Source organism: Calypte anna, chromosome 21, assembly GCF_003957555.1.
Source record: "Calypte anna isolate BGI_N300 chromosome 21, bCalAnn1_v1.p, whole genome shotgun sequence".
Taxonomy (NCBI): Eukaryota; Metazoa; Chordata; class Aves; order Apodiformes; family Trochilidae; genus Calypte; species Calypte anna.
In genome coordinates, this window is record NC_044266.1 from 248,926 (window position 1) to 272,978 (window position 24,053).

The 24,053-nt window shown below is 46.3% G+C and overlaps 1 protein-coding gene across 1 annotated transcript in view; it reads right to left on the minus strand.

Annotated features, from left to right (window-relative positions):
* The window catches only part of SKI (SKI proto-oncogene), a 98,735-nt gene that overhangs the window by 5,207 nt on the left and 69,475 nt on the right, over nucleotides 1-24,053 (minus strand). Inside the window, exons 3-7 of the mRNA XM_008503598.2 lie at nucleotides 7,498-7,623; nucleotides 6,933-7,048; nucleotides 5,368-5,642; nucleotides 4,724-5,025; nucleotides 2,251-2,481 (exon numbers count right to left, since the gene is read on the minus strand). Of these exons, the coding sequence (XP_008501820.1) occupies nucleotides 2,251-2,481; nucleotides 4,724-5,025; nucleotides 5,368-5,642; nucleotides 6,933-7,048; nucleotides 7,498-7,623 (1,050 nt within the window). The remainder of the gene's footprint in view (nucleotides 1-2,250; nucleotides 2,482-4,723; nucleotides 5,026-5,367; nucleotides 5,643-6,932; nucleotides 7,049-7,497; nucleotides 7,624-24,053) is intronic.

The window sequence follows — 24,053 nt, forward strand, 5'->3', positions numbered from 1 at the left end:
AAGGAAAAGGAAAAGGAAAAGGAAAAGGAAAAGGAAAAGGAAAAGGAAAAGGAAAGCATTGCTTTCTGGTAGGTTTAAAGCAGCTCAGATTTTAAGCTTACACAGACATTCATTGTCTTATTTCCTCCCATGCCTCAAAAAGAGTGACAAACACAACCCAAGTGAGAAGCTCCTTGTGTGCACTCCAAATTAACCATAAGAGGATGTATAAAGCTTTAAGATTTCATACAGGACTTAGGTCATATTGATGTCTTTCTTGTAAAATTCAGATTTTGAAGTTACTTAAGTATTTTTCAATGAAGTGCCAAGCAGCTCCTGCAGATCTGAGCCATCAGCTGCCTGGGGTATTTTGCCCAAGCACAGCACTAAATGCTGCACATGTGCCATTTGTGACCTTAGAATGTACAAACCTGCAGAACATTCAGGGACCTGAATACTTTTTGAGGTGACTTTACCCCCTCCTATTAGGAAACCCCTTTTACTCCCTGACAAGGAGGGGATGTGTCAGGAGATGCTGTCAAAGCCATTCACAGCTCTTCCAGAGCACTGGAGGACACCCCTGCAGCTGGCCCAGCTCTGCCTGGAGCCTGTGGGGTCCTTTCAGCTGCACTTGCTGCTGCATTGCTTTATTTTTTCTTTTTCTTTTGCTTCAGGGGCAGGCAGCCCCCGGGGCCCCAGGCAGCAGCTGTTTAGTCTGGACACCTCTTATCAAGGAGCCCTCCCCTCCTGGGGTGCTGGGGAGGAAGCCCACACCCCTGCACCACTGCCCCTGAGCATGGGGCCTCAGCAGCAGGGACTGATGAGTGCTGCTGCTTTTGCTTTTCCTTCTTCCCTGGATTTAGGCAACAGTGCCCCATTTTTTTCCAGAGATCTGTCAACTCATGCTTGCTGACCCTCAGCTTCTCTCTGCCTGTCTCAGCCAAGCCTTTAGCTTGGGGCTGGACAGGGCTGAGCTGGGAGGGGAATTTTGGGAAGAGGAGGTGAGAGCAGGACCCCAGGGGAGGCAGCCAGGGGTGGGAAGGAGCTGAGCCATGAGGAGGGGGCTGTTTGGGAGCCCCTGGCTCTAGAGAGGGGATGAGGGGTTAAGAGTGGGTGTGGGACTGTGCCCTTTGATAGGAAATGCATTACTGGGCAGCTGGGATTGCTTCACTGGGGGAAGGGGAAGGCAATGGACTCCTCTCTGGGGCTGTTCCCCACAGGATTCCAGGAGGTGGTGGCTCTGCTCCCAGCTCAGCCTCTGCAGGGTCACTGAGCATGGGATGGGCTGGCACTCCACAACACAGACACAACAAGGTGATTTCAGGAGGTGCAGCCCCAGCTCTTGGTTCACTTGGCTTTGGGTGGTTTAAATAAACTTCAGAATCTTCTGTTAGCAGAGAATCTGATGCTGAGAGGGCGGGGAGGGATTTTTAGGTCAAAAGCTTAAAGCATACATGTTGCTTGTAACAACATGTTCCTGCATTCCTAGAACTCTCACTGAGATCAAACTGGGAGCCTTTTCTTAGACCTGACAGTTTGCTCTTCTTATGCTTTACAGCTGTAAACATCACTCCCTCCCAGCACTGCAGTTTGCTTTGTGATGGGCCTTGGTTTCTTCCCGAGTTAAAAATAAGTCCCTGTAGGTCTAGGCTGATCTGCAGGGGAAGATACTGGTAGAGAAAGTGGCTCTGCCTAATATCTGCAGTACTGAAATGGATCCCTACCCACTGGCACTACCAACAGAGCATGAGCAGAACTGAAATAGAATCACAGAATCATAGAATGGGTTGGGTTGGGTTGGGTTGGGTTGGGTTGGGTTGGGTTGGGTTGGGTTGGAAGGGACTTTACAGCTCATTCAGTTCCAACCCCCTTGGATGGGCTGGGACACCTCCCACCAGCCCAGGGTGTTCAAGGTCCCATCCAACCTGGACTGAGACACTTCCAGGCAGGGGGGAGCCACAACTTCCTTGGGCAACCTGTTTCAGTGTCTCACCACCCTCACAGTAAAGAATTTCTTCCTGATGCCCAACCTAAAAGTTTGGAACAATTTCCCCTCATCCTCTCACTACACACCCATGCAGTGCCCCATGCTTGTCTTAGTTTTCAGTTAACAGTGTTTTTAACTGAGCAATGTGCACATCTCAGGGGCTGACACTGCCTGTAAGTGGGGCAAAGGGAGGACAGGCAGGAGCTGTGTGGTGTCCTGGCATGAGAGACACCCTGAGCACCCCCATCCCAGCAGAGCTGCAGCCCCTCAGGTGTGTGTCTCACCTGTGCTGAGTACTTGGCCCGGAGCCTTCCTGCCTCACAGCCCTTGTCACACACCCTGCCCTGCCGGGCCTGCTCCAGCTCCCGCTTCAGCCGCACCCGCGACTCGTTTGCTTCCTTCATCTTCTTCTCGTTCTCCGCCCGCAGCCGCTCGATCTCTTTCCTCAGGTTGCGCTTTGCCTCCGTTGCTTCTCTCAGTTTCTCTTTCTTTGCCACTCTCAGGAACTCCAGCTCCTGGAACACAAAAGCAGTCACCCTGTGAGGGCTGAGGGGATCCAGAGGGAATCCCCAACCTTCTCTCGCTGCTGACCCCCATGTCCAAACCTCCCTCTGAACTCTGTATGAGATTTTTCCCCTTTAAATCTCCACGAGATGCTGTGCTCAAGATCCCCTGAATTCTTGGATAATAAGGACCTGTATTCTGCAGCCACATTTTGCTTTGTCAGGCAAAATAGCTGTGACCATCTGTGACTGAATAAAGATGAACTGCAGTTGGAGAGAGCTCCTCACAATGTGCTCTGCATCTAAGTTTCAAATCTAAGTTTTAAAAAAAAAAATCTAAGTTTCAAACCACCCAACTGTACCTCCTGCCTTGAACCACCCCACGGTTGGGAAATGCCATTTGTGAATGCACTCTGCAGACAGCAAAGCTGAATAGGAAGTTGACTTCTTGCAGAAGAAATCAGGAAGCAATTCCATTTTTTTATTAAGACCCCCCCCCAACCCACCTGAGGAAAGTCTAAGAGAAACCAAATTGTGCAGCTTGGAACTTGGGGCAGTTTTGTTCTGCTGCAGGTAACTGAAGTGTGGCCCCAAGTCTCTTGGCAAGCAGCCAGTGGATTGATCCCTCACAACATCTGGAAAAGTCCAGGCTAAAACCTGAGGCTAAATGGAAACCATGCCTTGCTCTGGGAACTGCCACGCCCACTGCCCAGGTTCCCAACAGGAGCTGCTGCTTTGAGATCCCAGATCAGCAGAGAGCTGTTAATTGAGGTGATAATGAAAAGGAGCCTAAAGGTACAAAGGAAAAAACCTCACATGTTTTTTAAAAGCTTTTGTTAACAGACATGTTCATCATAAGCACAAAGCCCTGGCTCCCTAAAGGTCTGTCTCCTAAATGGTTAAATTAGAAACTAAAGTTATTTTTTTTCCCCCCAGAAGCAGCATTTCCTCTGTCAGAGTCAGCCCCTCAGAGCACTGTGTCTCTGTTCAGTGACACTGCACTGGGGTCATGGGAAGTCCTCTCTCTGACAACCTCACCTCCCAGCCAGGACACTGCAGCTCAGCCTGGCCCTGGCCCTGCAGAGAGGACCTAGCCCGGGCTGAGGGCTTGGAAACCACAACTGCCCCAAGGAGGTGATGCCCAAGTCCCCACCTTCCCTCTCACCCTGACACACCCAACACTCCATTCTACTTCACAACCACGCCATGGGATTCCCACCTCTAGTACACACTGTGTGTTTAGTTGAGGTATTAAAAAAAATAGCCCTAAATATGTATTTACTTTTATATACACAAAATAAAACATGTATTTACTGAGGCACAAGGGGGTGAAGTGACTTGCTCCAGGAGACACTGAACAAGCAGCTCAGCTGAACAGATCTCTCAGCCTCCCTGGTTATGCTCATGTCTACACACTTGATACAATCTCTCACCTCCTGCCTGCTCATACAACTCTTAAATCTTCTCCTGGTAGTTTGGGTTTTTTTCCTAGATGGAACAACCTAGAAATGTTCCAGCTGGTTCCCCAGCTGTACCTCATGGATGACATCTCTAGCTTGTTACAGCTCCACACACAGAGGACACAGACTCCTCTGCCTTGGCTCCTGCCTCCAGTTTTATCTCTTACTTTTGCCCCAGCTCAAAGAAAAACATCTCCACCACTCTGCTCAGATTTGCTAATGGCCAGTACCATCTCTGCTCTTTTTTTTGGCTGATCACCCTTGCTCTGCTATGACCAATGCACCCAGGATTTCAGAAATAAGAAGCTGCTTCACTGAATGAAGTACGAAACCCTCAGCAGAAGATGGCCCATGGAAAGCTTGGCCAGGATCAGTGTTTCAGCTCTTCACCAGAGCTCTCAGTGTCCCAGGAACACCCTCCCCTCAGCAGGATTGTTACCAATCTTTTAAAATTACAAATAAAGCCTCTGTAAGGACAGAAATTATTCTGGATCAGTACAATGAAAACACAATAAACTGTGCTGGACTACAAGATTTTCTCAGGAATGAAAAGCTGTTGATTTTGGTAACCATGGATTTACACCCTAAGGCAAAGACAGGTGGCAAGCTTAAAATGTAGGAATGGTTCTTGGAGACTTGGGTTTCCTGGCTGAATTTACAAACAGTACCCCAGGAAAGGCTGTTGCTATTTGGCAAAACCCAAGACAGATCTTCCTGAGGTGAGACCACCAGGTGGTTCCAGCTGGGAGAGGAGATGCAGGGGGCAGATGCAGGAGGTGACTTTGCAGCCTTACCTGATGCAGACTGCGCTTGGCTTGCAAGGCAGCGTTCAGCTTCTCCTCCTGCTTCACTCTCATTTTCACAACTTCGTGGAGGAATTTCTCTTTGGCTTCTTTTGTATCCAGGCCACTGTCCAGGGCCTGCCTGAGGTGCTCCAGCTCAGCTTCCAAGCCACTGCTGTGAGAGTCAGAGTGTGCTGCAACCTCATATGAACTGCTGACTGTGACTGGGGCCTGCATCCCGGGAGAGCTCATGTCCTTGGCAGAGCTGGATGAAGTAAAGGATGGGGAGGAGAGGGAGGACAAGGAGGAGGTGACTGAAAAAGAAAAATGTTGAAAATTAATTTAAAAAAAAGTCTCAAATGAATAGAACTCAAAATACACTGAGGAGATAATAGTCAGTAAAACAGTCCTGTTTTGTTAGTATTCGATGACAAAAATGGAAGAAAAAAAATACTCAGTGTATACTTTGATACTGGAAATGTGATGAAAATGCAAAACTGACTGAGTGAAGAGACCACCTTCCACTGCCTCTGAGTTGTGAGCCTCCAATTTTTGTAGGAGCAGTGTTTTCTCCATGGGAGTAAGGCAGGTGTGGATTTCTGAGGGAAAACTAACACAAATAAACCAAAATAAGGGCAGACATAACTGTCACTTACATTCTTCCCTGGTTTCTACTTCAATTTCAGCTTCTGATTCCTTATCCTCCTCAGGGGCAGTGGCTGTGGTTGCAACAGTGGCTGCTGGCTCTGGGACAGCTGTGTTCTCTGCAGCAATTTTCCTTTTCCGTGGCTGCACAGTAGTGCTGAGGGGCTCACTGCTTCGGGACACCACGGTGGCACAGGGGGGGTTGCTGACAATTTTCTGTTGGGCTGGAGGTGCAAGTGCCACGTTGGGGGCCACAGCATTCTCAAAGCTCTTGTAGGAGTAAAAACTGCAGAGAGGGAGGTAAAAGGAAGGAGAAAATACTCATCATCTTGTCTTGAAAATGTGTTTCCATGTGTTACATGGAAAGTGCAGGACACACACTGGGAAGCTCCACTGGTTTTCACCAGCTAAGAATCTGCCTATATATTTGCTCAGTGCTTTGCACTTCTTTGAGCACAGAGATTTGTACAGCTCAACTCCACCTGGCTCAGGAGGGATCCTACTCAAAGAGCCACTCCAGAAGCACCAAAGAGATGGGATCTGCCCAAGTCTAAAAACCACAATGATGTTTCCCCATGATGCATTATTGTTTTACCTACTGTAATACCATAACACAAAACACTTAGAATTCTGCAAAAAACACAGCAAAGATTGTCTTTGCAGCTTCAATTCAGCCTCTGCAATCTGATACATCTTCAGTCATAAACATCAACTTCTCCTCAACCTGTTGAAGGATTTTTTCCGAGATTTAAATTTCTCACAGGGATGCCAAGGCCACACTCTTACAGCAAGATCTGTTTAAAAAGAGGGATATGCTGGTAGGCTTCCTTTTCCCTTTTCTTTTCCTTTTCTTATTCCTTTCCCTTTCCCTTTCCCTTTTTATTTCTCTCTTCCATTTTCCTTTTTTTCCTATTTAATCAATCCCCACAGCTTCTAAGAAAGCTGTTCATAAGGGCAGCAAAATTTCTTCTCCACAACACTCCCTAAAAACACCTGACCACTTTAGTCAAACTTTCCACAAAGCTGTTACACTGAGGCAGAAATCTGGCACAAGGGTTCTTCAGACCAACGAGTTCAGGTCTGGTGAAGGAATCCATCATTTCCCTGACATTCTGCAACACCAGTGTTCCCACCACGTGTGCTCTGCCATCACCCCCAGGCCCATGGAAAGGGAAGGGGGGGCCCCATGCTGTCCCCCCAGGGTGCTGTGACCCAGGAGGCAGCTGTGCTGGCGACAGGCTGCCCGGCCACTGTCCCCAAGCTGCTGCAGTCCCCAAGTGGCAGTTGCCTGGAAACTGCCAGCTGGTCCCTGACCACCTGCCCCAGGACAGTAACTCAATCACCAGGGCAGCCTGAGAACTCCTGGTGTCTGCAGCCCACACTGATCCCCAGTTCTCAGAAGCAGTGTTCATGTCAGCCTGTGATGGGACATCTCACCCAAGAAAACCTCGGGGAAGGCACAGTCCTGCAGGGCTCAGCTTCCTTGCTGCAGATGCTGAATCAAGACCGAAGGACAGAACACCAAGCAACCCCGTGCCCCCAGCCCTGCCCCCGGGGTGTCCCGTCCCGTCCCTACCTGTCTCGGATGAGGGCAGGGAGATGGGAGGAGAGCTCCTTCTCGTTGGCAGACACCGCCGGGGACCATGGCCGGAAGGCGGAGAGACGCTGCCGGGGGTGGACGCAGCCGATGCTCTGGGAGGAGGGCAAGGAAAGAGAAATCAACACAACCTTCCCGGCTGTAAATCACCAGGCTGTGTTGGAGAGGCCTTCCGGGACTCAGCCCTGAAGCTATTCTCCCCCTGGCCAGCTCCTACCTAACGAGTAGGCTCCCCTGGCAGAGGGAAGGGCTCTCCTCTAGGACCTCACTCGGTTTTCAGTCCAGAAAGACTGCAAAAAGCTCCTGAGTCCTTCAGGACTCTTGTACCTCAAAGGCACGGGGGAATTCATTGTCATGATCAAGGTCAGTGAGCACTGCGGGATGGCAAAGAAACTGGGAGGACTGAATAGCTCAGTGTTTACTAGGAAAAGGGTAGAAATGTTATTAAGTTAGAAAGCCTGGGCAAGTTCTTTCTCTCATGGTTTCAGCAGAGGGATACTACATGCTAATTTGATCTCTTCTGATAACAAAATTCAGCAGTCACCTTGTTAGATGAACTGGATAAGGACCGTAACCAGCTGGACTGTTTTTCCTTCTCAGAAGAAGCTGGAGCTTGGGAAGCAGAGTCATCTATTTTCGGCTTCTTGGAAGCAGGAGGATCTGAAGGGACCTGAAACAACAACAAGCAGGAAAAATCAAAGATAGTATCAATCATTTTGCAATCAGCTTAGAAGCACGTTATAAGGCAAAAGCAATTTTTTTATTTAGAAGAAAGGAACACTGAGATTTTCCCTGACTTTTTAAACCTAAGAAGAAACAAAGGAGTGAGAACAAGGGACAGACACAAACTATGACATAATGCAGCTTCATTCCTTCACTCAAAACACTGATAAAGTGTATATGGTGCAGGAGTGATAGGCAGTAACATAAGTGAGACATTCACCCCACACTGCAGAGAACTATCTGCCTTTTATTATTTTTGTATGCAGAAAGGTAAGGTTTAATGTGGGTGCTGAACTGGAAAGATTATTTTAAAGGAGAACAGAACAGACTTTGTTATTCTGTTTGCAGTGGTTGTTATGAGGATGACTTCACTACCCCACAGCTGCAGTGGATTCTGGGGGTGCTGCCAAGAGCTGCTTTGCCTTTTCCACAAGTGGCTCAGCTTGGCCCATAAATCATCCTCAAGCATAAGAAAGCCCTTTGGCAAGCAAAACCCCTTTCCTTCAACACTGTGAAGGAATAAAATTCCTATAGTCCCAGTGTGGCTTGCAAAAATCTTGGTAACTACTGGTTTAACTGGTGCAGGGGAGATCCCAGCTGGAAGCCCTGCCAGCACAAACACCTCTGTGAGCAGGGAGGGAGAAGGTTCTGGACCTTAGGCTGCATCACCACCAGAAATAATTAGAGAAACAGACCACCTCACCTTCTAGTCCTTTTTCTTTTTGCAATTCCAAACCTTCCCATTGCCCCATTAAGGCTGGTTCATATCTGCATTCATTTTTTGTCACCCTTACACCTTGCTGTGATTTTTGTGGCCAAATAAGTATTTCTCCAGGTGTGTCTGTCAAACACAGGCATGGCAACATTTGGAGAGCCTGAAATGCTTCAAAACCAGGTCTATGTGCAATGGCAGAAAGCACCTTCCTAGCCAGTGTCTTGTGTCCTGAAAATCTGCCCCTTTTGAGGCATCTGAAGTTGGGAACTCAGAGACTGTTTCTCCAAATGATTGTTCACTCCTGAAAACTGGGATCTAAGTGACTTTACTTGAAGAGGACCTGAAAGCAGCTTGGCTAAAATGCACTTCTCCAGGCTCCCAGCTGACCTCCAGGCAAACCTATCAGCTCTGGAACCAGAGCAGTGACATCCCTTCTGCACACCTTCATCAGGAGGAAATTCCCAGCTGGTGTCCATGCCCATCCCAGTGCTGGGATGGAAGCAGGGCAGAAGGATGGAACTACTGCCTGGGGAGGTCCTGCAGTTCCTCTGGCAGCACTCACCACCACTGCCTCTGCAGCCCAGGGTGCTCAGCAACAGCACCAAACCAAGTCTGGAGGTTTTAGTGAAACATTCCCTGGCACTCTGGAGCTCGGGGCAGCTTTCCATCTGTAGCAGATGAAGAAGAATGACAAGGGTGTGTATATGTGTAACCCCAAGTACAAAATTAGCCCCTGCCAGTGCCAAATGCCAGCTCCAGTGGATTTGCAGAAGATTCTTTGGGCACAGCTTGAAGTTTCTCTGGGGCTGGCCCTGGCAGCAGCTATGGCACAGTCCCTCCCACCTAACCCACCTAAGCAAAGGCATTTCTAACTGCTTTCTGTAGCAAGCACAGGACAATGCACTGGAAAAGATTTGGTTTTGCTTTCAGAGATGCTGCCTGTGCAGAATTAGTGACAGCATTAGAAAGGTATTTGGCAAGTGACTCCTGATCCCAACCCTCTCCACTGGGGATGGTGAGCTGTGTGGAGAGGGGAACTCAGGGTGGAGGGTGGGGAGGAAGGGGGGCTTGGAATGGAAAAGGCAACAGGTGGCAAGAGTCAGCATGGAAACCCCTTCCCTCCCTGAGCATCCGTGCTCTGCTCTCTGCAGAACATTCTGTGCAGGCAGGGCTGGGGACCTAGCACCCTCTGCCACCCACCCAGAGTGGGGTCAGCACCACGGGGCACACCAAAAACCAGTGGGTTTGGGTAAAGAAGAGCAAGTGCCAGCTTTTAGAAAGGTTCCCAGGGAGACAGCTCAATAAAAGAAAAGAATGTAAAGAAATGTCTCCACCTTTCTCCACTGTCCCCCTTCTTTCCCCTTTAAACCAAAGCTGACACCACTGCTCAGGAGGGCTCTGAGCACAACCAGCTCTGGGGGACCTGGGAAGGGATGCAGGAAATGCTGCCAGGACCCAGGAGCTGCTGCTAGGAAAACAAACCAGCAAACAAGGGGTGTGCATGGGGGAACCACAGCTCTGCCCTCCCTACTGATGGGAATGGGGTGATAAAAGGAGGAGAGAAAAGCAGGTGCTAAATGGGGGGTGTGGATTCTTCTGACTGCAGGTCAGCACTGGGCTCCTCAGGGTTATTCCCCAGAAGCAGTGCTGGCTGCAGGGCTAAAGCCCCCGGGGGGGGGAGGCTCTGGGCAGCCTCCTGGCACTCAGAGAGACAGAAGTAAATCTGCTCCCCACTCCAGGAAGGTTCTTAGGGAACAAGACAAGATACTGAAGAGAAAATCTTCTCATGACTCACCCATTACATCCCACTCTAGGACAGATTCCAGGCAACAACATACCCCACTATGACACTTCCAACCCAGCCCCAGCAGCCAGCAGCCCTTGGGATTGGCTCAAACCTGAATGATTGGATTTCATTTTATCTCTTTGCCAACTAACAAAACATACAAACTTGCAAAAGAAATGCTGAAAACCTGATAAAACTCCTTTGCCATGTTCGTAAATGACTTACACAAAACTTGAACCCAAACCCTAGAGGACCAAAATAAATATTTCCTTATTTCCTATTCAGTTTGTTTGTTTGTTTTCATTGCAGGCAACTTAATAATTTGTTGTCAAATGGGCTTTGGGCTGGGCAAAGGGATTTGTTAATCCACATCTCCAACCCACAGATGTAAGAAACCTCTTGATACCAAGCAGGTCCTGGAAAGGTACATGAAACAGTCACTTAAGCTTTTGGACCATTTTTTTCTGAAGCAATTGATTTTTTGAAGGAAAACAGATACAGAAAAATTGATAATGTTACTGAAAAAAAAAAGAAAAAATCAAAAAGCACATTCCAAAGAGAACTTTGGGCAAGTGAACTTTCACGTCAGCCATTTTAAGGCAAACTGAAATTCAGCAGCCCAATCAGCCAGGGCCACATTTGACATGTCTGATCAAATTTCCTACTTCAATTAAATTTTACAGTAATAAGCCATGAGATGAGGAAAAAGAATTTATGCCCCTCTACTCCTCAAAGACAAACCCTCCCGAGAGCTCAGCAAGATAAGCAGAACCAGCAGTACCAGCCCAGCATCACACCTGAATGTTACTTTTCCTTGCAACATAATATGGAAAAATCAGCTCAGAAAAATCTCTGAAATTGTAAGATTTGGGAGTGCTCACTGATGGGATTAAAACTCCTGCTCTTCTGCTCTCCAGTGTGCAGTGCCAGCCTGGGGCTGCAGTGGCTTCACTGTGTTGGGGGCTATGAGCCCTGGAAGCCTGGAAGCCCAAGGGGTGCAGGGACAGAGGTTAGGCAGACACTGGGATGGGTTTGGGGAATCTGTGCCTTGGCTCAGGCTGCTCCTTTTAACAAGAGACTGGAAAAGCAGCAGGGCTCATGGCACTGTGGTATCTTCAGAAATGAAAGATTTAATGTCCCCCACAACTATCCCAGCACACAGGAATCTTTATGTCAGTCTCTTCAAATGAACTGGGGAAATACTGGGAGGCTTAAGAATTCACTTTCATATTCCTGTGTCAGGTGTCAATCAGACAGGTCTAGCAGCCAGCAAAGCATCTACAGGCAAGAGCAGGCAAAATAACAAAACCTGCTATAAATCTCTGGAGAGCAAGGCAGCACCCTGCTGAAGCTGGGAGCTCCTGCACAGAGCTGAGTTCAGTTACCCATGAGCCAGGGTGGAGCTTCCTGTCCCAGCTGATTCTCTGGCTGGGTGTGAAAATTCAGCAGCTTTCTCATTAGGGGCAGAAACCACAAGCCCAGACGCCGGTCTGATACCACCAGGGAGCAACCCCAGAGAGAGAGGGCTTAGGTTCAAGATGTGTCAGACACCAGAAGATAAAAATACACTGAGAGAGCTGAAAGCTGATAGCCACTGTGCTTCACCACCCATCAAATGCCTGTGTTGGTGTGCAGAGCTAAAGCTGCACCATGAGCTCCACTGGTCTGTACTGGGGAGCAGGCTCTGCCCCCCACCTCCCTCAGCCTTGGATTAGAAATGAGCTGGTGGTTATTTTGCTACAGTGCTCCTGTTAAAAGTTACCATCTGAACACCTCAGCTCTACTCCAAGGGAATCTGGAGTTCAGGCAAACAGCTAAACCAGAACTGTCCTCAGGGGGTGGTGAAGGCACAGGAGGTTGTTGGCCATGAGCACATCTGCAGAGATGGCCATGGAGAGTCAGAGATCAGCCCAACCCCTGTTGAGGGTCACCAGCTAGGAAGGGTGATTTTGTAGAGGACACAGGTAAGAGTTCAGTCAACAATCCTTGTCACCCTCCTGAGGTGCTCCTCAGTGTCAGAATCCAGGCAGGACAAGTGGCATTTTCAAAAGCTCACAAACTCTATCAGAGCAAAACCACACTGAAAGCTAGGCGGACTCGTGCTACTGAGGTGCTCTTTTTAAACTCCAGGTTTTGCCAAGTTTATTTCACCAACACAAGCTTGCTCTCAAGAATAAACTTATCCAATAGCCAAAAAACTCCTATACACAGTAAGATGGATTAAAACTACCTCTCCAGGAAAGTGCACTGCATTCAGTTCTGGCATCTGCAAGTGAAGCGTGTGAGAATGCTGCTGGGGCTTCTTATTTGTCTTGGCAACTGAGCTGTTAACCATTCCTGGGCAAAAGCTTCTAATGCTTTATCAAAACTTCCTTGAAGAGAAGACACTACAAAAAGTGAAATGTTGGAAGCAAAAGAGTGTAGAGCTGCTTACTCATTACCTGTACAACTCTCCAATAAAGCATGAGAAGCTCTGAAATCATCTTCCTACAGGACTGATAGAAAGCAGACCCAAGCAGCTACTCCACAGGCAATGCCTGGCAGCTCGTGTGACCATGGATCAGTTACCTAAACTCAGCTGACCTGGGGCTATAAAATGGGTGCTATTACTTACCCATTTGTAAAGGGCTCTATGAGGTTTATCTTCTGCTTTTACCTGGAAGAAAAGGATGCAAAGTCTTATTTCAAGCAGAATGAAGTCCTGGCACAGTGTGGTAACTCCTCCTTCTTGTACCTCTCAGAGCCCTAGGGGTGGTTCAGGATCCTGCTGGTGCTGCCCAGCAGCATTTCATAAGTGGCATTTCAGAGGAAATGTCCCTGGCCCAGCAATGAGTATTCAGAGCTACTGCTGGAGGTTACTGAGATCACAAATCCTGAACTTGGGAACTGAACTCAGAATTCTCCACATGGAGCTTTTCTGAGCCAGAGGCCTGAGTCTGCCCCAGAACAGGCTGAACCACATGAGAGTGGATGTGCTCTGTCCTTCTCTGGTTGCCTTCTATCAGATTCTAGTTAAAAATCAAACTGAAAAAATAAGTACAAAATGAGAAGTATCTTCAATATGGGAAAAAGGGCCCTTTGTCTGAAGCCTTTAAGCCCTCAGAAGCTCACCAGCCCATGGATAGGAGACTTGCTTCCTAAAGCCTCTTTGTGACATGGTCCAGAAATGATTAATAAGGAATTAGAGGTCTTTATAGGGACTGCACTTTCATGTGGATTAAAAAAAATAAATATATTCAGCTAGAGATTGAAAGCTATGAAGGGTTGTCTCAATAATAAAAAAAGCTAAAAATAATGCTGTTCTGTGGAGCTGTAAGAAGATTTACTGCTTGTCTACTGTATATACTTAAAAGAGAAAAAAAAAAAACCTACCACACTGCAGTGGCAGTTCTAGGGAGTGTATGTAGCATTTGTTTTCTTTTTCTTTTTTTTTACAATTTTGGTTTCATTGGGCAGGAGTCCAGACTTTCCATCTTCCCATTTTTCACTGCTCTGGTGGGAGCATAAGTACTTGTTTTACCCTGTCATTTTGGGATGTGTGATTATGGGAAGTATTTGCTTTCTATTCTTGCCTTCACAGCACACATGCTGGCTGCCAGTGTGTCCCCCAGGTCTGACCTGTGGGGAATCTTCACAAACCAGAGCTGAGAGTGCTTGGGAGAGTGGCTGCTGTGCACAAGCATAAAAAGGAGCTGTGAAAAAAAAACCAACAAATGCCTCAGTGGAACTAACCTGCTCTCCTTCCCTACTGATCAGCCCACAAGGGCCTGGTCTCCTCCCCACAGCGGATCTTCTGCTGTGCAGAGGTCTGGTTGGACTAAGACCAATGTCCACACAGCTTTCCAGACAGATTCAAGTGATGCTCCATGAAGACGTGATGTCTCAGGCACATGGCAGTACAGAAAGCTCAGCTTAAAAAAGTGGGAACTGAAGTTTTTCTCACAGCCATTCAAAAATCTTTAATTTCTACTGAATCACATTGAAAACTTATGAAGAGAAGAAGTGAAGAGGGACTGGACTATTTTACTTCAGACACTATCTCTGTTTAAGCAAATTGCTACAGAGCACCCTTTGATGAATTCATTTTGTAAGGCAAATTTAAATTATTTTCTAGAACACTCTACACAGCCCCTGGCATGAAGTCATCATCCCTTTTCAAAGCTTCGTGGCTGGCATAAAAGAAAGGAAAAAAAGTTTTATTTCCTGTCTCAACATTTCTTTCCTTTTATTCAGGGCAGATGACATCTGATGACTGCACTTGTCCTAAGGAGTGAGCCTCAACCAACTCAACTTGGTGTGTAATTTCTGATCTCACCAATTCTTTTATATTAGTGCCTGTAAATCTATCATATAAAATTATTCTTTGATACAGATCTGATCCTATAGATCCTTAAAACTCTCCAAATCTTTTACAAACATTGACTTTTTAGTAGTCATCCTTCTAGACTCAAGATTCTATAAATCTTTAGTAGTCACTCAACAAAATCAGCATTTCCTCTTCACTGTGATTCTGCTTCTCTGGTTCTTCTAGCTGAAATCCTCTGCTATGGGCAAGCAGACAAAGCCCAAATCATCACAGTGCTACACAGATGGGAAAACTGAAATAAGGCACCCAGAGCCAGAAGCAAAGCAAGAGCCATGTATGAATGTGGCTGTCAGCTACTTCAGTGTCACTGTTAAAGCCTTGAAGTAAGGTACCCTCTGACTTCTTACATTTATTAAAAAAAAAACAAAAAAACCACACCTAAAAAGATAGCTGAGTATTTGTTACCCTGTGTACTTGGGTTCTGGCTCTTGGCTGATGCAATTGGAAGCCTCTTTTCCACTGGCAAAGAAGCTGTTTTGCCCTGCCAGTGGAAACTAATAGCTACAGAGCTACAGCTTGAAAAGAATCCCCTGCCCTGTGGTTTAAAACAAACCAAAAAAAGTTCAGCTCACTCTTCCCACTGGCTGAGCAGAGCCAGGGATGGAGAGTGGTCTAAAGGAGGCCAGGGGGGCTGAGGAGCAGGAACTGCTCCTTTTCCTGGGGGGGGTTTGCTGGCAGCAGCTGCTTGGGAAGGGGACAGGGAGGGTGAGGGGAGCAAAGGGAGCAGACACAGGAGCTGGCACAGGAGCTGGCACACACACACCTGGATGTCCCTGGGGAACAGGGAACAGCTCTGGCACTTGGAAGGAGCTGAGGGCTCAGCTTCTGTGGTAGCTGGAGCTGAGGACAGTGATGCCATCAGGTTCACCAAGGAGAATCAGAGTTTCCTCTCTGAACAGAGCTGCCTTGCCCAGTCTCTGCTGACCTGGTTCTGGGGTCATGGTTCTGCTGATTAAAAAGCTGCTTGCAGACAAAGTTTTCTCCTCTTATTTTCTTCAAAATGAAACCAGACTCTTTTGCTGCAGTTGCACTTAAGTTCCAGCTTCAAACTCTCTCCAAGGCATCAGTTCCTGTTCTGTGTGGAGCCATGGATCTCATTAGAGTTCCAGATGACACACAAAGGACAGGTATTTCCCTGTGCTACCCACCAGTATCAGCTCTCACCAGCCATGCTGTTCTTCCCCAGGTACCCACAGCTGCAGCAGGAACCTCAGCAAGCAGACAGCTCATGAAGCCCAGAAAGGGGAGAGGAGGCTCTAAACTGGTGGAACTTTAGGTGTCCTTTTGTCAGTGTCCTGCAGTACCTGAGCAGGCTCCAAACTCTCCTAACTGGGGTTCTCCTCTTGTGCCTGCAGAGCTCCCCAGGGCACAGAATCTGCCCCTGATCCAACATGGTGATGCAACTAAAAAGCCACCAGCACCCTGTCTTTTCTTTAATTACAAGGACAGGGATCTGTTACCAGAGATCTTTTTACTCTTGAGAACTTCTTCCCCTGGGCTTCACCTGATTTGCACCTCTCACTGTGCCAACTTTCCCAAGCCCAAGCCTCACTCCCAGGCTCCAGGACAGCTGAGCTGAGACATTGATTTAGCATTGCAGTTACTAAGTCCCATCCTGCTTGAGTCTTCCCAGCACAGCTATGACAACACACTTGGTATCTCCAAGACATTTAATTAAGCAGTGAAAGTATCCTGGCCATACACTGATGGGGGATTAATAGCTGCAGATCCTATTAAGGGTAAAAGCCAGTGCAGCAGAAAACCCCTGGTGCTAGGGAATACACTGGTGCAAGGCCTCATTTCTCTCTCCCATTCCTGGGGAATCTACCACCCTTTAGTCTTCTTATCAGAAGATGACCACATGTTTGACTGAAGAAGAAGAGCAGTAACCATAGAGTTAAGGATATTTTGGGTGCCAACAGCTTTAAGTAAGATACTGAGCAAATTTAATATCATTAGAACTGGTATTTTCTTCCTAACTTTTTCAGTCAAGGCAGGCCATTTCTGTAAGAACACAGTTTTTGAGGAGTGACTTCTCACCATCCATATATAGAAGACATGAAAAACCTAAATTCTTTGCTTACAAAATGTTTTGAAAGCTACAGACAGGCAGATGCTTCCTTAAGCACCCGACAACTAACGTGCTCTACAATTCTAAGAAAGCCACAAGAAGCTCATCTACTTTAAGTAACAGTTATTACTTCTGAAACCTCCCCAGAGCTCCCAGGATAAAGGCAGACAACCAATTACAGTCTCAGACTTCCAAAGCTTCTTTTGCTCCCTTTAGAAATAAGCATCACATGCTCTCTCCAGCAGATGCTGAGTTAAGGGGGGTGGGAGGAGGGAGGAGGGGGAATGCAGGAGAGCAGAAGGCCCATTAGTTTACTTTTTCCTGCAATCCCACGCAGCAAACCAGTCCTCCTCTACCAGAAAGGGTTGGCCTTGGAAGAACCTTGCGTGTTCAGGCAAGTGACTGGTCCAAATAGAACTTATTTTAGCCATTTGCCATTTGCAGGAGTGATACACTTAGGAAAGGACTTTGGTTCCTCAGAAGGGTGAGGAACTGAGAAATGAGAAACATTTGCAACAGTTACAAAAAAGTTAAAATAATTGAGCCACATATTACCCCTAGGCTGGGACCATCAACATGGAGCTCTTACAAATTGTCTTCTTCACTGTACAGAATGCTGATAAAAAGCCCACCTAATTTGTCTTTTTTTCAACAGAAACTCACCTTTTGACTACAGGTAAGAGATCTAAGAGGGCATGCCCAGAAAAACACACGTGAATGTGAGAGGTACACAACAGACATCAAATACCATCAACTAACTAAGGCAGCAACAGGTGAAGTTGGAGGGGAAAATGGAAGGGGAGTGGGATGGACAGGAGGGGCAAGTCTGGGGGACACAAAGACTTGCCCCTCCTGTATAACCTGTATATAAAATCCTGTATACAGATTTTAAGCCTTTAGGGACCTGGCTGAGCAGTGTCCAACACTATTAATAGGAGAGGAGCTTAGGGAGGTTTGGCTATATACAGCCCATACCTCCCAACATCACCCCTGCTGCCACACAGACTCCCAGGGGTGTCAGAATGGGAACAGCACCCAGAAGGGCCAAGCCAAGCCCCACAACCTGACTGGACTCAGCTGAGGAAGCCCCTGGAGGTATTTGCTGGCCCAAATTCATCCTTCAGACATGACAAAGCACTCAAACTTCTGTTTACATCTATTCCAAGTTAATAGGCTTAAAACACAGCTTTAACTGTTGGTACTTCCATGAAGGGCAGAACTGAGGCCTGTTCAGTGTTTGGATAATGAGCTGTGTTTGCCATGCCCAAATAATAACCATGAACACCCACTGGGCATGCCAGGCACTGCTTTTTTGCTCTTACTTCTCACTCTCCTGTTACAATGCCAGTCCTATTCCACACCCCCATTCTGTGTGCAACGTGCCTGACCCCTATAAAGACGGTCAAATAAATATCTGGTGATCTCACAAGTATGAAAATAGGCTTGTTTGAAAGAAAAAGTATATCTTCAGGGGGTTTGGCAGTAACTTTCAATTATTTTTAATTGCCTGGAAAATTAAAGTAAGAAAATAGTGTGGTATAAATGTTAGGGCACATTATTAAGCTGTTTTCATAATATCTGAGCCATAAGCTTAATGGACAAAAAGTATTTTTTAAGCCATGGTCATCTGTTCAATATGAATGGACTGTCTGTTCCCATACTTCCTCTAGGGGTAACTGAACTGCAATATTCCATGATAGAAACCAGATTCAGTTTGACCTGGTAGGCAATGAGAACTCCACAGAACCTGCAAAATTTGGGCTTAATTACAACCCACCACGGAGCCTGGACTGCAGCCTGAGACCAGAAAAACAACGAAAGGAGTTGAGAGAAAGTTTGGAACTATAAGCACCAACTTCCCTTCCCCCACTCCTCTTCTTTTAGACTATGGGGTTGATTTTTTTCTTCTTATTGTCAACACAACTGACTCACAAAAGGCAAAGTAAGCCAGAATTCCAAGGTAACAGTCTAAGATTACCTTTCTTCTGGTGGCACTGTGCTGTCACACCACTGACACTGCATCAAACCCATCACAGGATCAACACGGAACTGAAATCCAGCCCTGCTATTGCCATGACTTCAAAGTCTCTTATTTTTTTTATTTTCTCTGAACCAGTTGTGAGTTGAACTTTTCTAATGAAGCCTCTGATGGAAACACACAAGTACTGTATGATAAAAACCATCATGAGCAGCTTGGCCAAAAGGAAGTAAAGCCTCCCCCAAGCAGAGGTTTGTGGCCTTCCAGATGCTGGCCAGAGGAGAATTGTGCTGTATTTTTGCCAAAGTTGTGGTGCAAATTAGCAATAAATGCCTGACCCAAAAGTCTTGGGTCAAGGAAAAGACTGAATCAGGCTCTCACTGCATGAGAGCAAACCCTATGACATCAGTGGGGCAGCAGGAGGATCAGAGCTGTGTGCAGGTAACTGCTCATCACAGACAGCTCCACAGGGTCTGTACTTCAGGGCTGGGTTCAGACATCTTGTATGCAGCAAACTGAACAAAAAATCAGGGAAAGAGGTGGTGTGTAACCACCCAGAACAGGAAATGTTAGAAATTCTGCAGGCAACCCCCTCTGCAGCCACCTAAGCCTTTATTAAAGTGTATAGAATAATTCTGTGGGAGAGAAGTTTAGAATTTCAACTTCTGCTGCTGGAGTGGAAGGAGGGAACTGCAAGAAATCAGGGAAATAATGCCAGGCTCAGCTGCTCAGGGCAGCAGCTGTCCTAAAATCCTCATTGGAGGGAACAAGCCAGGAGGTCATGGAAGTCATGATTACTTGGTATGAAGAGGGGAAACAATAGGATGGGGCCCTCAGTCTTCTTGCCTTTCTTATGTCTTTTGTTAGCTGGTGCCTTCCCAGAATAGCTGCCTGGCTGTAAACTGGGAAGATCTGGGTTCCTAGCATAAAGGTACAGCCTAACTGGTCTGGAGTAGCAGAGCTGATGTGAGAGTGTAACCAAGGACTTCACTGCAACACGAAGCTGCCTCAGAATCCAGGGGAAGCCCCAGGCACTGACCTGTCGTGTAGAGTGGTTGGAGCCAGACTCACACATCCTGACTCCTATTTCATGTGAGTTTGGAGAGAACTAAGTCTTAATTTTCACTCTAAATGAAACTGTTGGAGTTCTGCTGACAAAAAAAAAAAAAAAAAAAAAAAAAAGCAACTTTAATTTAGGATTAGCAGTCTCTGGTAGACATCCCTTGTCTGGAGCAGTCAGAACAAACACAGACCCTGCTGAAAGCAACACTGCAAGTAGCATTAGGGTGAATCTGAGATCAGAGAAAAAATATTTCTTCTTACAAATAGGTGTATTTTTCACACCCCTTCCATGCAGCTTTAACACTGATCCCCAGATGAAGGATTTTTATTGGGTGCCATCAGAACTGTTTAGTGGGATACTTCTTGTACTGTAATATTGGTAACAAAAGGAAGATGTATGGATTTGAATAATGCCTTGACAGGAGACTGAGTGTAATAAGAAGGCAGAAAGATTAAAAGATTAGGAATTCATTTGATCCCCAACTTCCAGGAAAAGCTGGGTAACTCCTCCCCTTTCTCCATCCTACACACCTGATTCCTGACACTGTAGTGAGGCTGAAAGCACAAGAATCAAACCCAACAAAAGCCAACAAAATCCAGAAGCTTTCATTTTATGTTTGGGACAGGTTTAATCTGTTTGTGCAGGAGATGAACCCACAGCCCAGTCGGGTGATTTTCATTTTGGATATCCCCCATCAGCAGACCTGAAATACCCTGTTGTGAAGCAGTGCTGTGTGATTTACATCACCATCACACACACCGTTTGTGAAAGCTAAGGCTTTTATTTTTTTTCTTCTAATGGTATTTGGCTTGGCTTGGTTTTCTGAACTGCTGTTGCTCTCAGGTTCAACAGGAGACATGTTTCTCTAAGCTGATTTCTCTGTGGCTGAGGATTTAATCAGATCAAAGTAGCGATTAAAACGTGGACTATAACCACAATCCTTAAAGGGATAGCTGCAACATTAAGCCCTCCCCCCTCCCCTTTAAAATCAGAAGTGAAGCAGTATCTATCTCTGGCAAAGATACACTTTTAAAATATCTTGAGAATTTGCTACCTTCTGGGTCACCTTTCCTCTAGCTCGGGTGCAAAGCTATTGGTAAGTACCAAGAAAGCAGGATATGCAAACCAACTAAGGGCTGCACTTAATGTGAATACATTAACACCATCAAGACATCCCTGAAGGTGGATTTTCTGACACTCACTTTACTCCAACACATGCACTGTAAATTTCCAGCACAGTTACCTCAGACCCTGTCAGTGCTCTTGACATTCTTTCCTACAGCTTTCTGCTTGCTACTTTGGAGGTCTGTGGTTCTTTTCATCCACCCCAAGACAGCACGATAGCATGTTCAGAGTGGTGAGAAAAAGGAGTATAAAAAATGTAAATGGAGCAGCATTTCCACAGCTCTACACAGAGAGAACCAACCAGGAAGGCCAGAACCACTTTTTTAGTGACAAATAATTTCAGACATTAAGCCTGATTTTACAGCAGCTTCACAGATGACCTGTATGGAGAGCCAACATATCCTGTGCCACCAAACCCATCAGCCCTGCTCCCACCTTCACAGCACACACCAGAAATGGGCCAGGTGTCTGCAGCAGGCAGTGGCAGAGCTGAGGATGAAGGCTGCTGGATGCTGGCTCCTCAGCACCTTCCCTACCCATGGGAAATCACTGGCAGGTTGGACAGGGCTTATTTTCAAAGATGTGGAACACGAACAGCTTCTCCTGGACTTCCTGGAAGCTCTGCAGCAGGAGTACCAAGGGGAATTTTCAGTTAGTGAAGAAGTGCCTGTTCCACTGGAAGTCAATGTTTACTTGGTTTATTTTTTATTTACTTGGCACTTTAGTCCTCTGCTCACTTCCATCACTGTAACACCTTTGAGATACCAATTCCTTGGTATGTGGGATAGCATCTTCTTCCAAGTTATTCTTGACACTCCACTCCTACTCCACTTCTAGTCATTTAACCATTTTAAAGCTGATTTGGGTCATGACTAACAGGATTAGATACCCAAATCATGTGCTGTTTGCAGCAGTCATTGTAGAGCCAAGAGGACTGGTGTGGAATGCAAGTTGGGGCAGCTTTCAGGTGGGTGGGAAAGCATTCATGTTCATGTGTTCTTTCTTCCTCTTTTTAATTATACTGAATAGTAAAGCTGGACAAATACCCCACAAAAAAACCAACTCAAACCAACTCTCAACTTCACTCTTTTCTGGTCAATTTCTTTACTTCGCATGTTATCCTAAAAGCAAAATCCCTAGGCAAGGGGTGATGAAATGGTCTTCAAGCACTGCTAGGAGTGAGTAGGGGCACTGAATGAATAAATGCCAATAGCCTCATTGGAAAGTTCACTGAATAAAAGCAGGTAAACCTTTTTTAACTCTGGGGTCACAGAGCTTGGGGTCACAGACCTAGGTTTTGTGCAAAATTCACTGGTTCCAGCCACTTTCATCTCATCCTAGCTAATGGGAAGAGCACGTGCCCTTCTCGTGGGTAGTTCCAATAACCATTTCTTGTTTTCACAGAAAAAAATACTCTCACTAAACTACATCAGTGTAAACAGTATCAGGATTTCTAAAGGGGTCTGAGATTTTCAAATAAAGGCACTACAGAAACGAGACTAATGTTTTCATAGAAAACAAAACCCAAGGAATCTAATTTTCCTAATTCTTTAATAGGGTTAAGCACCACTAATTCCAACTGGGAAACAATTCAAGATGGAACTCTGAGTTTTGTCTTCTACATGTTGAGCATTCAGTTTTTAAACTCCTTCCTACAACTTCCCAAGAGTTGCAGAAAACTACTGCAGGAAATAGTTGTGGAAATTCCCAGCAACTCCAAACGTCTCAGTTTATCATTCTGAATAAGAGCATGCAATTTAATTAAAGAGATCTCAGTTCAGAACATGGACAGCACTTCCCTCTGGAAGACTGATCCCTGTTTAAAGGACAATGTTGAAGTATTTTTAGTCCCAGCCGTTCATTCCAGCTGACCAAGATTTGTTCACATTTTAGACAACACTTCCATGTCTCTTGCATAAGTCCAAGTTATTTTTGTGGTATCTTCTCCTCCATTTGAAACAATGAGGCTAAGGAATTATTTTAATGAATGGCTGCCTTTTCATGACTACATTTTTCAGTAGGACAAAATCAATTTTCTGGTTCAGAACCACAGACAGCCTGAAGTACAGAGAGAGCCTTGGGGGGAGGAAGCAGACAGTGAAAGGCTGTTCCTCCATCCTACCTGTAAATGTCTGCAACTGCACCCAAAATGCAGAATGGGAATAAACTCAGTTCCCCTCATGCAAAGGTGGTTTAGGCATCATATAAAAGTCACAGAGCTGGGAAGGTTTTTACCACCCAGCTGCATGCCTGAAGCCTTTTATCTGCTGGAGCTGAGATGTCAGCCAGGCTGATGGGTTTCTCTGCAGCATCCAGAGGAGGTGACAATCCTGCAGGAATCCCCAGCAGCCCCAGTCAGAGCACCTTTGCTCACACAGACCTGGAAGGACCCTGTGCAACTGAAGGATGCATCCTCATTCCCTTGTTTTCTTTTTCCCCAGGAAGGATTCTGACTAATTTGTCTCCAGGAGAGAAAGAGGACACCAATACATTCTGTAAAGTCAAAGTGCTCCTCATGTAGTGCTGAGCTTGCAGTTTTTCTCTGTCCTCTGCTTCCACTTTCTCTTATGTCAGATCACATTAAAGTAACAATCAATTTTTCTGTCTGGCTCTTTCCTGCTCAGAGCAAGCACCCCCCTCTTCTATCCCCTCCACCCCCCCGGATCTTTCAGCTGCTGGGGAAACCTGGCTCCCAGCCTGGGCTTCATCAATAAGCCAGCTACGTGGCTGCTGGAATAACCTGGCAGCAGTTTGTCTTCTTTCTTCTTATTATTGGCTTATATTCAAGCCTCATGCCTAGTAAGTATGATTACTACAAAGATTAAAATTTGCAGAGGTGCAAAATAAAAATAGCAGGCACACAGGCTGGGCAAGAACATTGGCTGTCTTACCAAGCACACGTTTCACCTGAGTGACTGAACAAAATTAACCCCTTCTTAGGATTCCAGCACCAGGCTGGATTTGGAAAAAAAAAAAGTATTTCCCGTGGTCAAATGGGCCCCATTCAGAAATGTCAGCTGAGTATTCCAGCCCAAGTGCACCTTCAGCTGCAGAGTTTTCTCTCTCTCAGTTTTCACACACACCTCTCTGGTTAAGGAATGCCCAGGCAGGATGCTCCCACTGCACTTTGTACTTCACCACAGGTATGCCAGGTTCTTAGGCATAAATATTCTAGCAGTGTTTAAACATCCACCTCTCTGAGCCTCTGTCTTGACTTGAATCTTGTGGGAACTGGTAAATTCCACTCTAAATTGATGAGAAATTCCAACAAGA